Genomic DNA, 14,581 nt, shown 5'->3' on the forward strand with positions numbered 1-14,581 from the left:
TATTTGTGTTTTAGTAAGTATGTCACATGCAAGGGTAGATCAAGTAGGGGGTGGATAGGGGGATTTGTAATTTTGAGGTGTGTTCTTTCCATGGGGGTGAGGGGTTATGGTAGAATTGTATAACAGAACAGGAAGTGGTTGTTTTAGGGTGCAATAATGAGCAAGGATGTGATGAGCTTCAATAAACATATCTCCTCCTAGTGCATCATTGTTTCAATGTGGAGTCCTCCATTACTGACCATACATCATTCATGTAGCTACCCTCAATAGAAAAAAGCTCCTCATCCCTCCACATGTTGTGATCTCGCTGAAACAGGGGGAGATGCTCCCTGACAATCCCACAGCGTAGTACAGTGGGAGGATCATGTTGGGTAGCGGGACCTTCAGCACCTGACTTTCTATTCCTTTCATCATGTCTGTCGAGATGCTTAAGGGGCAGTGGGTGGCATCTTATCTTTGAAAGGGAGCCAGGGACAAAATATTGGTATGCTTTGGGCAGTATGCATCATTTAGATGTGCACTGATATTACATCACCAGGGCTTAAAGTTGGAACGTGCTGGATGGACAGGGCCCTGGCAGTCCCTGAAAAGTGTTTCTGAGGTCGGGAGCTACCAGGGCTTCCTACAGTCCCGTGGTAGCCCCAGACGGTCAGGCCGCTAGAAGCCAAGGCCTTTTTTTTAAATCCCAAAGCTCTTGCAGATAAGCAAGAGCTTCAGGCTTTAGAAAAAAGGCCTTTGCTCCCATTGGCCTTTCCTTCCTTAATTGTGACGCTGAAGCCCCCTGGGATCCCTTTAAATAAAAGATCCAGGTATTATCACCCAAGTGATGCTTGGCGGGGTCGACACCACGTTTAAGGAAGAAAAGGCAAGGCCACTAGAAGCCAAGCATGAAGCTCTCGCTTATGCGTGAGAGCTTCAGGCTTTAGAAAAAGAGGCCTTAGCTTTTAGTGGCCTCACCTTTTCTCCCTTAATTGTGCCGCCGACCCACGCCTGGCATCCCTCTAAGAGATGTGAGGAACACCACCCTCGCACCACCATGCTGATAAGCTCGGTTTGGAATATTATAACACAAGGCAACCGTTTCTGGACTTTTTTACTAAAAGGCTTGCTGCCATACATCCTCAACCAACTAGGTATTGGGCCTGAGAGATTCTGTATATCTGTCATTCAGAAAGTCACCTTTAATGGGACACTGATGAGAATAGTATTGTGAGATTTTGCTTCGGAGTTAAGGAAACTGGATAAACTTGGGAGGTCTTCAGAACGGCAGCTTCTGGTAGCGCCTTGATTGAGACGGGAAAGCACTTGATAATGGATGCTTGGGCAGCGCTGTGTTATGAAACGCTGCTTATGGGACACATTTACCTTCTACTTTCCATAGCAGGAAATGCTCTTTTTCATTTTTTGTTCCATATCAATGGTGGTGAAGTCTGATATTATGAAGTGCCTGAGTTCTTCTGCATTGTCTGTTTGTTTATGAGACTGTGGCACCGGACATAAGGGCCACAAAAAGGAAGGTAGATACCAAAGAGAGATGGTTATGCAGTAATAGCCAATATGATCAGTGGGGTCCAGGCTAAGGCTGCATGAAAGGAAAATCAAAAAATGCATGTATGCATGCAAGAGTTTGTGTCTAAGTGTGCCTGTGAATGAGAGAATATACAGTGTGTTGCTTGTGTATGAGTATATGATATGGCATTTGTAACGCGCCTATACACAAGTGTTTGAAGGTGTGACAAGGCAATGAAGGGGGAACAGAGGGAGGACAGCGACAACGATCTTACTAGGCAACGTGACATTGAGATAGCGCAAGTGCAGTGGAGGGGGGAGAGGAAAAGAGCCAGGGCAAAGGGGAGGGGCAGTGCTGTACATGGGATCAAAACAATAACAAGAGGTGCGGCCGGCACGTGACAGGTGCAAGGGTAAGTGCAGACAGCAAGTGTCCAAAAGTGCAGGTAGGGGGGCTGTAGGGTTACAGATACAGACCCAAGTGCAGGGGTTGCCAGGAGGCAGTGTGGGTGTGCAACTGGGTGGGCAGTGACCTGGGCCCGAAGTCAGAGAGTAGCCAGGCGACCAGTGCAGTATCAGACAGGAAATCAGCAGGGGAGAGGAAGAGAGAAGGCAGAAGCAAAAGAGGAAAATCTAAAGATGCTTCCAGAACCGGTTATGGTTCAAGTTTTCAGAGAGACAGGGAGACTGTTCCAGAGGGAGGGCCCCGCCGAAGAAAGATCTACCACCAAGTCGTTGCTTGGAGAATCGACTGACCCTAAGGGAGTTAGAGGTGGAGGAGCAAAGAGCCTGAGTAGGAAGGTATTTACAAAGAGAGAGTTGGAGGTATTGAGGACACAGGCCCCAGAAGGCCTTGTGGACAGTGCAGAGGGTCTTGAACTTAATCCTTGCAGCCACTGGGAGCCAATGCAGAGATCCCAGTGCTGGAGAGATACGATCCCTGGGCTTGAGGCCAATGACAAGTCTTGCAGTCTTGTTCTGGATGAGTTGCTGAGAGTAGAAGCAGGCAGATTTAGAAAGAGGCTGTTGCAGTAGTCCAGCCTAGAGAGAACCAGTATGTATAGTTTATGTTGTGTGGTTAATGAGAGTGTATATTGTAAGGATGTGCATCTGAAAGAGAGGGGGTGTGTGCTGTGTGAAAGCATGAGCTTGTGTGTGGCGGGAGGAGAAGTACTCTTATTGAAGGGGTTGGGGGCTACATTGGGCCAGCAGCAGCCAGTCTGGACATATGTTCTCACTGTGCCTGTGTCATGGCATTTCCACTGGCATCACGGGGAAAGCTAACTTGAGGAGTTGTCTTGCATGGCCATAATGGCCTACATTGGTGTAGTCAGTCGGTCTCAATATATTCTATTTCTGTGACATTTTTTACTGGTATAAGGATAAAGCCAACATGGTGAGAGGTTGTAAGTGGCTGAACTGTGCTACATTGGTTCAGTCAGACTGAACAAGCTTTGTTAATGTGGCATGGCATTTTGTGCTGGTATCAAGGGCAACGCAAACATGGTGAATGTTCTTACGTGGCCAGTCTGGCCTACATTGTTACAGCCATTCTGGACATGTTTTCTTTTAGTTGTATGGTACTTTTTGCCAGCAAAGTTATCACAAGTATGTTATTATGTAGACATACCAGCATATCGCGGTAGAGCCAGCAAGGGCATGTTTTCTAATAGTATCATTACAGGCAAAGCAAACATGAGGATTTTTTTTAAACATTTTCTTTTTAGTTTATTGATTTTTATTCAGATCCAAAATATAACATAAAATTCATCAATGACAATGCTAATTATGATAATGATGTGTGTATTTATATAGCGCCTTAATCCAAAGCGCTTTACATAGCACATATTTGCATGTAATATTACCCAACCGAAATTGGTACTCATTTATTGACCTCTGAAGGATGAAAGACTGAGTTGGCCTTGCCAGGATTCAAACCTGCGACATGCAGATCATGCTCAGATCGCAATAGCGAGCGCTCAACCCGCTGAGCTATCTTACCAGCTACATCATGAAGAAACTACTACTACTCATACATGTATAATTCACTACTACTCATACATGTACGACTTCTAACACATAATTCATAGACATATTAAGAAACCAAATAGGGATCTCAACTGACCTCAAAACTACAGATTGAGCAGGACATACTTTTTAAGAAAAATATATCTAACAGAAAGAAGGAGGTTGGGAAGAAAGAAGGGGGGATATACACTAATTTTATTTGCTAAGTCACTGCATATGGTACATCAAATTTCTATCAAATATATGTAATAGTATTCATTTAATTATTTTAATACACATTGGGGGTCATTACGAGGTAGGGGGTAACCATGCCGCTATTAGTGGCATGGCTACCCACTTACAGGGTACCGGGTCCGGGTTCCTTGAATGAGGAATTACTGCGCCATTCCGACCTTGGAGGGCCCGGTAATTCCCCATTCAGGGAACCCAGACCCCGAACATTCCCATTCGCGGCCCCATAGGGCCCGTTGTTAGCACCCTGGTCTGCTCGCAGGACCCGCTAAGGGTGCCTGGTAAAACCAGCAGGTTCCCACGAGCAGACTCGTAATGAGGCAGTAAGCCGTTGACGGCTCCAGCACCTTTACCGGCGCCATTAACCCCTTACCGCCTCACTCGTAATGGCCCCATTGTCTGTTTAAAATACTACATAGTGTGTTCAAGATTTACTGTGAACCTGGTGATCTAAATAGTTAATAAAGAAACACAATTTCTTATCATATTTGGCAGATGGAGATGTTCTATGTGAAAATGTCCCCAGGAAAATGTAGTCAGCGAAAACTCGTTTCAAAAAATGTAGTCATTCAATACAAGCAATGTAAATTCTGAAAATGCTGCCAGTAATAAGGTTGCCAAAAAAGTTATTTTTAAATACACAAATGGTCAAAGCTGCAAATATGACCCACGCCTCTAACGAAACCTTCACAATCACCACAAAGTAGATAGCCCTTGCCTTAATCCAAACCCTTGCTCTAATACTAACCTCAACCTTACCCTAACTGCAACTCTTCCACTTACACTAATGCTTACTTTACTCTAACCACTATGCTGACCAAAACCACTGTCCTACAGTCGGGTGGGAGGCCCTGTGGGAAATCATGGCCCGAATGAACTTTGGCCGAGACTTCATCTCCTGGGTTAAACTCCTACACGCATCCCCAGAGGCAACCGTAAGGGTAAATGGCAAGACTTCTAGACTGTTTCCACTGGGCCGCAGGACCAGGCTGGGCTGCCCCTTCTCTCCCCTCCTATTCTTGCTAGCTATTGAGCCACTAGCAATCAAACTCGCATCTGATAAAAACTGGACCAGGTTTGCCTGGCCAAGGGGAGGAGGAGATCGACTCTCGCTCTACGCGGACGACCTCCTGATATACCTTAGCAATCCTCTCACCTCATGTCCGATTGTGTCCCACACCCTCAAGGAATACCAAAATGTTGCCGGTCTGAAGGTGAACAAGCAAAAAACCATCTACTTCCTGACCCAGGGTGGTGACACTGTGATCCCCGAGACTTGCCCTTACCATGTCTGTATCCGAGAATTCACATACCTAGGCATACGTATTGCCCCGACCCTAGACAGATACCTCCAGCTTAACCTGCAGCCTGTAATAGACAGATTAACCAAGGATGTCTCCCACTGGCAATCGCTCCCCTCATCATTAATGGGCAGGGTAGCTCTGTTTAAAATGATGACACTCCCAAGACTCTACAGAATGCTCCGCTCCCCATCCCCCATTACATATTTGCACGCATAGACAGGAACCTACGCACACTGCTTTGGGCAGGGAAACAATCCAGAATCGCACTTACCACACTTCAACGCTCTGTATGGGAGGGAGGCATTGGATTACCATGCATGCGCACGTATTACCTTGCAACACAGACAGGGGTGGTAAATGAATGGCTACAAGCCAAAGCCACATTACCACATATCCACATTGAAACCAATGCTATGCACCCCGTACCACCCCTTCAAGCCCTATACGCCACCAAGAACCGAACCTCAAAAATACCAAGAATGTCACTCCATATCCGCCATGCCTGGAGGGAAGCACATAAACATATTGGCTGGGGAGCAAAACCATACCTCCCAGAAATGGGCTGTTTCTGGGAAAAGCGAGGGATAACCACACTGGCACACGTGATCCAAGAGGGACGTATACTAGAGTTCGATCCTCTTCACGACAGATTTGGTCTGACACTGATGGACCGTTTCTGACACGCACAGCTGGCTCATGCCTTACACACCCAGTTCCCAGACATATCCACTATACCCCCCTGCTCCCCCTTGGAGACCAACACTCTTCCAAAACCTATCCCCTCCAAAGTCACCTCCACGCTCTACCAAGCCCTTAACTCTTTCAGAACTAAAGACTTCACTAAACTGAAAGAGAGATGAGAAAGGGATCTAGGCGACCTGGAAGACTGGGTAGATGCATTGATGTTTCCCTGTGAGATAGGTATTGAAGACAAACAGACTGATACAACTCTATACTTCACCACTCCTACTACCCTCGCACAGCCCTCGCCAGATGGGGAGGGACCGGAGATTTGACTAGAGGAGAACCATCTACGGTTCCGGAAGCACCTCAAAACCTTCCTCTTTGCTTCTGCTTTCTCTCTCCCTCTCCCCTGCTAATTCTTCGCTGAATCTGCACCGAATCTGCAACTGGGCCACTCTCGCCGACCTCGGTCCTGGGCCCAGCCACTCTCCACTTGCACTGCCTCCCTGGCAACCCCTGCACTGCGGGACTGTCTCTGTATCCCTATAGCCGCCGTTCCCAGCACTTGTCTGCACTTACCTTGCACTTGCCACCAGCTAGCCCTATTCATTTTATTTATATATACTTACCTTGTACTGCACTTCCCCTCCTCCCCTCCCCTTGCACTTTCTCCCTTCCCCCTACCCCTGCACTTGCGCGATCTGAATGACACCTGGCCTAGTAGGATCGTTGTCTGTCTTCCCCCGTTTCCCCCTCCCTGCCTAGTCGCGCCTTGAAACACTTGAAACCCTTTTGTATAGGCGCGTTACAAATGCCATATCATATCATATCATGTCTCTGATGCAAACGGGAGACGGGCACCTTTTTTCACATGATCTGGGACTGCGAAGTGCTACAAACCTTCTAGGACGAATGCTTCAATACGGTCTCCAACATACTAGGAGCACCAATTCTGAAAGACCCCAAAATGACGCTTCTGGGAATGTGGTGGGAGGTTGACCTTACTAAACATGAAAAAGCATTCCTAGCTGTGGCATTGGGCGCAGGGAAACGATTGATCGCTGCAACCTGGGGCTCGGCAGACTCAATATGCCTGGACCGCTGGATCAATGAACTAAGTAGGTGTGCATCTATGGAACGCCACATCTACAACGTGAGGGGCTGCCCCCAAAAATTTGAAAAGATATGGGGAAAATGGCTAGATGTGTACTGAGAGATACCCCCTACCCTCCCTACCCCCTCTCCCCAACCATCCCGCGTCCCCCCGCCCTTCCCCCCTCTCCCCCCCCCCCCCTATCCCCTCTCCTTATCCTGGGACATATTACACAGCCATAACTGCCACCCGTGTCCTGACTCTCAGGGGTACTTTGGGTACCCTTATGACTTTACTACCTGCCATTGTCAATACTGCCATATTTCTTTTTTGTTCTGACGAATATATATGTTTATGATGTTTTAAACTCAAATAAACAGTTATAAAAAAAAAATGCTGTCCTACGTCAACATCAGCCAGTCCTCTCCAACCACCCTATCTCTTTAACATGTACACAAACTATTACTCTAGTAGCCCTAGTGTTACAATAACCCCTACCTTTACACCAACCCTAAATTGTAATGTACCGTAGCCACTAAACAAACCTCAACTTCTTTACTGTAACCCTTTCCTAACCACAACCCCTATCCTAACCTTTAACCAGGTAATCACAAGCCCACTAAAGCCACCTTAACCCTAACAGTTACCATAGCAGCACTACATGTTTGGCTACTTTTGAATAACATTTTTTACTACTTTTTGCTTGGCAACATTTTCACTACAGAGGTATTTTCACCACGACATTTTCATTGACTACATTTTTGTTGACTACATTTGTACGCAATGCCGATAGAGATGGACACGTTAAAAATAAGTTGCAAGTGTTTACATACCTATTTTCAAAATAGAGCACTCTAAAGACATATGTTTAAAATAATCTGGATTCCACATAACCAGGACCAACATAAATCATTTAAGAGTTTAGCAATAAATAACTTCATAAAGGCTCTTTGTACAAAATAATTGTGTTAGATTTGCTGAATATGAAACCACTTTAATCTTGGACCAGATACAGGACAATCCATTTTGTTGAATTGCACTGCACAGTCCTCCTCCCATTGAACCTCTGGTGGCCACTTAATGTTCAGTGGTCTTAATTTATTCAGTATTTTGTAGATATTTGATGCTTTAAATTACCATAAAGAAGCAATACAATTTAGCCTGGCTGGGTCCATTACAAGCTTGTCAATCCATTCCAAATTCATATAGTCAAACACGCATTAATCAAGTTAAAATAATAAGTGACTGTGAATCTATGAATAGTGTATATATCATTACATTCTGCAGAAGACAGAATGTTATAACCAGTTATGTTTTGATTAACATATCTTACACCTTTGCTTAACCAGGCTTTCCACAATACTCATCTGCCATTTATGGTTATATTTTTATTGCACCATAAAAATGGAGCGATAGCTTGTAAGAGCTTATCTATTTGATACAAAAGAAATTATTTTAAATTTGAGACTGCCAAGAAATTGATTTGGAGTATGACTAAACATATACATGTTTTCAAAATCAAAGGGTGGAACCTGTTCTTTCTAAATAGTCAACCATTTATGTACAAGGTCAGGCTCCTTTGGAAGGAACCAGTTCTGAACTTGCTTAAGAGTAAAGACTCAGTGATATGAATTGAAATCCAGGAATCTAACACCACCATTCTCAAAAGAGTTCTTTAATTTGCTTAAAGATATTTGCTTTCTTTTCTTGTGACCCCCCCACAAAATCTAGAAGTAGTGTGTTGATGGATTAAAAATAGTAGCAGGTAAGGGATTATGTAGCATTTGTAGATAGCATAGAACCACTGGGGAGAGCTACATTTTATAACGAGGAGCATACAGCAACAGGTTCACGCAATCTCGCTAACAGGGTGTGCATATTCAATTTAATAATCTCTGCATTCGATGGGGCGATAGAAATACCTTTATATTTAATAGATTTCGGACACAATTTCAAACGATATTTGGCCCCACCATCACCAATGTATCCCTATTTAATGTATACCCGAAGAATAATTAAACACGTTTTAATAGTAGCCATTCAATTTACAAGTGCTTCCTTTGGATTCTTCAATTGAGGTTGTTCTTATATGAGAATACGGGTATTTATTTGTGAAACCAGCATGGAGATGTATAGGCAGAGACAATATGATTATATATTTATACACGCATCTATTATGGGCAAAGACATCTTCCTCCTGTTTCCTCATTATCCCTTTCAGTGTTCTTTTAAGCCTCTTTTCCCGTTGATCTCTTTAGCCTATTATGTTGATTGGGTGCTTTACAAGAAACGTTTAGCATTCCATAAAAGAGCATTGTGAATACGTATTAGAAAATGCTCTTGTGCACTATTGGTGACTTTGCATCTTTTGGATTATTTCATTAGAAAACCGATTTCAATAACTGTTCTTTCCCCAATTGTTCACAGAATATGTGCTGTACATTACACTATTTTAATACATTACTTTAAAAGTGTGCTCATAAAGAAACCTGCCACTGAACACCGTTTGGTTGCTTCAAGCTCCCTCGCAATGCTAAATCGGTCAACCAATTTTTAAAAATTCAAGAAATGCTCCATGTGATATCTGTGAGGAACAGAGGCACCATTGGGCGATAGTTTGAGAAAGAAAATGGCATCCATATAATGGATGCCATTTTCTTTTATCGAGTGTCTGGCTCCATGGTACTGTGGTCTTGTAGCAATTTCTCTGGCTGTAATTGGAGACAACCCTTTGATACATTAGACTGAAAGAATTGCAGCAAGGTTTTCCTCGGGTCCTTGAGCTGTGTTTGCGACCGAAGTACATGTTCTGTCACATCTGCATTAATGTCGAATTTTAGTCACTTGCAAAAGTGATGGAAAATGTTCCCTAGGAACTTTGTGTTGCTCCGCAAACTCAGCAGAAACGTACTGCAGTGCAGGCATTTGCTTAACCAGCAGCAAAACAAAGGTCCTGCACAGCACCTGGAATTTGGAGTGCATGGGCAGAGTGAATAGAGAGGGGGACATGATGGGGAGAGCATTCAGTGGAACATAGGGGGCTTGCCAAGTACCTGTCCTACCTGCCCTGCTAGAGCCTCATGAAATGATTAGCAAGGGCACAGTACGTTCCCCGTGCATACCCACAGTTCATCTGCTGCATGCTCTCACCGACCCACCAACTTTGAAGGAGGCTCTTTAATACAGCACAGGCTTGGAAGTCTGCCCACTGCCATGCAGAAGCCATTGATACCCTTGTGTCACTTTCCGCCTGGAAAATGGCCCAACAGAGCAAGAGCACCGATTCCAGGCGTTTCCTTCACATTCGTTTTTTGGCACTTGCAACAGGGTACCCAAATTCAACAATCACAGCCCGCACATAGTATGACAGCACTTGTGCTGTGGTGCACTGCATCGTGCCGCAAAGCAGCGTACGGTCAGAGGAAATCTGGGCCTCAGTCGGTCACCTCTCTCCCATGAGGGCTGCACTCTCTCACTAAACATTGAGGAAAGGCCTTAATTGTAGCTATTTGGGCAACTCTAGAGTCACGTTGGAGATGGACTTCATCCCCATCAAAGAAGTAAGTGATCATGGCACAGAAACATCGGGTAGAATTCTCGGAACAGTACAGACATCTGTTACAATGTGGAAGGGTTGCTTCTCCAAAGTGGTCTTTCTTTAGATTGCCGATGTTATCAATTACCATCTTTACATGTTACCCAGGGTGCCTTAGGGCTAAACCTGGGTAGAAAGAAACGGATCTGCACACGAACATTCCTATTTTATTTCTTACATTTTTTGCATCCTGAAGTGAGCTTAAAATCTAACCAATGATCCACTTTTCGCAGACATAAGTTGTGCTCTGCCTGGTCCCTAATTAAAGGAAGCATCTTAAGGTTTATAAAATGTGCTTGCTCTTTTATCAGACCCATGTCTCTAACAATCATCCGATGTACGTTCACCCGGAAGAACAGTTTCAAATCAGTGTTGGTCTTACCTGAAATTCATACTTTGTTAAATAACTCAGGCGTTGCAAATGAAATTCGCATGTATTGTTAGTATACGTCTTGCCGTCAAATTCCAAAATATACTTAGTTGTGGGTCCATTTATTCGATCTGGAGGGACGCATTTTATCCGCACTTCGTTTGATGATTCTATGAATGAGTGCACTTTCTGAACCACTCCAGGTTCTGTTTAAAGAGAAACAATATGCTAATACATCAACATTATTGATTACATGACGCTCGAACATCAATGATTCATGACATATAAACAGCAAGGATGAAATGCATAGATGCATTATTTTTTAGCACAGATGGGTACAAATAATATTAAGAGAAACTGTTCGTAGAATAAATAATCTTTCGTGGTTTGGCAATTGCACGCCACCCAAATACTCACTGAAGACTAGGAAGAGCGTGGAACTGTTTAGTCACATTTGTTCTCTTTACTAAAGGGTGTGGGGCTGATTGTGCCACTGTGATGGGGTTAGATACTGTAGAATAATCAGGTCTGCACCCTACAAGAAACGTATACTGTCTTTAAGACCTTAGAACTCTGTCTTTTCCTCTCACCCTTAAAGTTTACCATCTGGTGAGTCAAACAGTCAGCCAGAGTCTCAGGGTTTTAATAGTGCCCCTCCCCCACACTTCTTTCTTGGCTCTGTGTAGTTATTGGGGAATGCCGAGGACATCATGGCACTGTGTTGGTCTTCCTGTACACCACTTGCAGGTAACAACACCCGGTTACGTTATGTTATCGGACAAGGGCAGGCATCAGACACAACACAAACGGGTGACCACCAGGGTAATTTTAACTTGCCCCTTCTATGTGGTTTTGAGGTTATCCCCACTCAACTCTAGGCTTAACTAGAAATCACCTCCCCTAGCCAAGTTATCTTGCTTTGTTCTGGCTCTTGAACTGACCCCTCTACGCAAGTTTGGCAGAAGGTTTCTGGACTAGGACTTACCGCCCTTTCTTCTGAAGGCCTACTATCCTTCCTTCACTCTTCCGCTGTTCTTCTATCTCTATCAGTGATATATTACTCTTCTCTTTGCTGGCCCCTTCTTTCGCTACTCATTCCTTTCCCTCTCATTGCTCCTCCTCTCCTTCCTCACTCCTTGTATGTTTTACTTCCTCCTCACTACTTTGATGATTTCTTCACCTCTTCTTCGACTCCATACATTTTCACCATATCCTCATTCCTGCAGTGATGTCAATTCACAGAAAATGCCAGGAGTAGCGGAAGTGACATCACACATGATAACATTACAGGAAATGATGTCATATGACCGTTGACCCTGATTACATCACATGAAATAACATTACATGACTTTTAACTCAGATGACAACATCTGAAGTAATTGAATCGTGCAAAGAATGCAAAGAATGTGCATATGTTTACATATCCTAATATACCAAACAGGTAAGTAAAGCAGACATAAGACTTTTGTAGATCCCAACCACATTTTGGGGGTCATTCTGAGTTGGGCGGTAAGGGATACCGGGCACCGGTAAGGAGACCGGTGCCACTAATCCCTTACCGTCCAATTCCGAGGTCCCTTAGCAGGGGACCAGGGAGCTAATAACAGGCCTGCTATTCGGGGGCCCGTTATTAGCACCTTCCCCATTCCCATTGAGCCCTATGGAGGCTCAAATGGGAATGAGGAATGGTTGGTTGAATGGGGATTTACCGGGTCCTCCAGGCTCAGAATGACCCAGTAAGTCCCCATTCAACCAGACCGGACCCGGTATGGGAGGCAGCCATGGTGCCAATAGCACCATGGCTACCGCCCAACTCGGAATGATCCCATTTAACTTGGGTGCTGCCTTGATATTCTAACTCTTACCTGGTGTCTTGGGGCGGCACCTGGATACCTCGTTGATTGTTCCACACCTCTTGCAACCCAAATCGCATGCTGTACTCTAAAGTGGCATACTGCAACGTTTTAGTATGTAAGGGGCAAGGATTATGGAATGTAGATGACTGCACAGGGTTGGTTGGGCTTCTGGAGGTAGACGGGCAATCCACTAGGAGGAATAAGTGCGTGTCTATCTAGCCTAATTATTCTACCCCTTCCTGCTCACTCGGTCCTATCCAATGGGAAGTTGGACTCACTGAACACTGTGGTGCTATGGCTTTCTAGCAGCTTGCGCTTCTTTGACTAGTTACTTTACTAGTCTGCCCAGGTCTGCAGTAGTGCTTCCTTTTGTTTCGTTTGCTGCTTTGTTCTTGCTGCTTGGTACTGCTAGTTTGTGCTGATGCTTTATTCTTGCCTTTTGCTGCTGCTGCTTTATTCTTGCTGTTTGTTGCCGCTTTATTCTTGCTTTTGCTTTATTTTTGCTGCGGCTTTATTCGTACTGCTTGTTACTGCTTTGTTCTTGCCGATTGTGTCTTGTTATTCCTTCTGCTAATGTCTCTTTTTCCCAGCAGTCGTTACCTATAAAGTGTCTCCTGTCTTTATTTTCTGTAGTCCTTATCTGTAAGGATTCTTGTGCCTTTATTCTTGCAGTCTGTATATGTAATCTCTTGTTCTACGGTCTGATCCTGGTTTCTTTTCAATTAATCTATTGTCTCTCTTGATTCAATATCGTCTTACTTGCTGCTATACACACCCTCTTAGATGCTAGCTGCTCACTTTGTCTTTTATCTCCTTTTAGAAGCCAGAGCGTGGCGTGAGAGCGAACACTGGAACGAACCTCAGGTGAGAGCACCCGGCATGCCTTTCATTGAGCAGTCAGTGCAGCGATCAAGTGTAGAGTTTACCAAGATCTTTCCTTGTTTTCTCGGATGATGCGGATCAGTCTGTGGTAGAATGCAGGATTCTGGGTTCCATTAACAGCAAGTAAAGCCAGGGCGTTTCACTGGCCAGGTGAGTTGAACGCGGCAAGCGTTGCTGTCTCAGTGACAGAAGCAATGCGAAGCAAAGGGTGTGGGCCCCGGGTATGGCTTAAAAAAACCTCGGTCCACTGCCCTGGCATCTTAGAGCACTACTCTGTGCTCCTGATACATGATACCACCTGCTGCCATATTGGGTGACTGATCTCGCCTCCAGATGGTGGCCATCTGCAATAGTGCATTTGAGCCTACCCCTGCCTGCTGTAATATTGGTACTGCTGGGGATTCCAAGCCAATGGGTCATGAGAGATATGCCATGGAGGGGGGTCATGTTATTAAAGGGATAGACATGGTAGAACTAACATTGGCTAGGGGCACTGACATACATATGCCACTACAGCTTCATATGGTCATGTACTGCCATTGTATTCCAATTATATCTACACATGTCAGGTCTAATGAGCTCATGCCAAGAAACGCCCGACATTCCCGGGATACTGCCATCTTATGAATGTTATAAACGTACAGCCTAGGTACAGTCAAAATATGTAAGTTACAGCCTTATATAGCCAGTTGATTCTATAATATGCCAGGTTCACCCTCAAATGTCTAGTAATGCCACCCAATGTCAGGTGATGCCTCATACACCTGGCATGGTCACCATGTGACAGGGAGAGATTCATATGTCTAATTGCTGCCATCATATGTGATGTGCAGTGTTAAATGCCCCAGTAAAGCGATGTAATGCCTTTTTGTGCATGGTAAAGGGACCATATGTGTAGCTCCATTTGTAATTAATTACATTGTGTACCAACCTCAGCCTCAAGTGATCCTAAACACTACATAGTTCCTTACATGCATGGTCATTTTACCATGGTTAATGGGCAGCCCCAAATGCCTCAGAAATGACAAA

At 44.6% G+C, this 14,581-nt stretch overlaps 1 protein-coding gene across 7 annotated transcripts in view; it reads right to left on the reverse strand.

Moving 5' to 3' along the window:
* PTPRC (protein tyrosine phosphatase receptor type C) overlaps nt 1-14,581 on the reverse strand; it is an 846,024-nt gene that overhangs the window by 250,487 nt on the left and 580,956 nt on the right. For all 7 annotated transcript variants that reach the window (XM_069641238.1, XM_069641237.1, XM_069641234.1 and 4 more), the window contains one exon: nt 10,827-11,020. In XM_069641238.1, coding sequence (XP_069497339.1) covers nt 10,827-11,020 — 194 coding nt within the window. The remainder of the gene's footprint in view (nt 1-10,826; nt 11,021-14,581) is intronic.

This window comes from Ambystoma mexicanum, chromosome 1q (assembly GCF_040938575.1).
Source record: "Ambystoma mexicanum isolate Mex_15411 chromosome 1q, UKY_AmexF1_1, whole genome shotgun sequence".
Lineage (NCBI taxonomy): Eukaryota > Metazoa > Chordata > Amphibia > Caudata > Ambystomatidae > Ambystoma > Ambystoma mexicanum.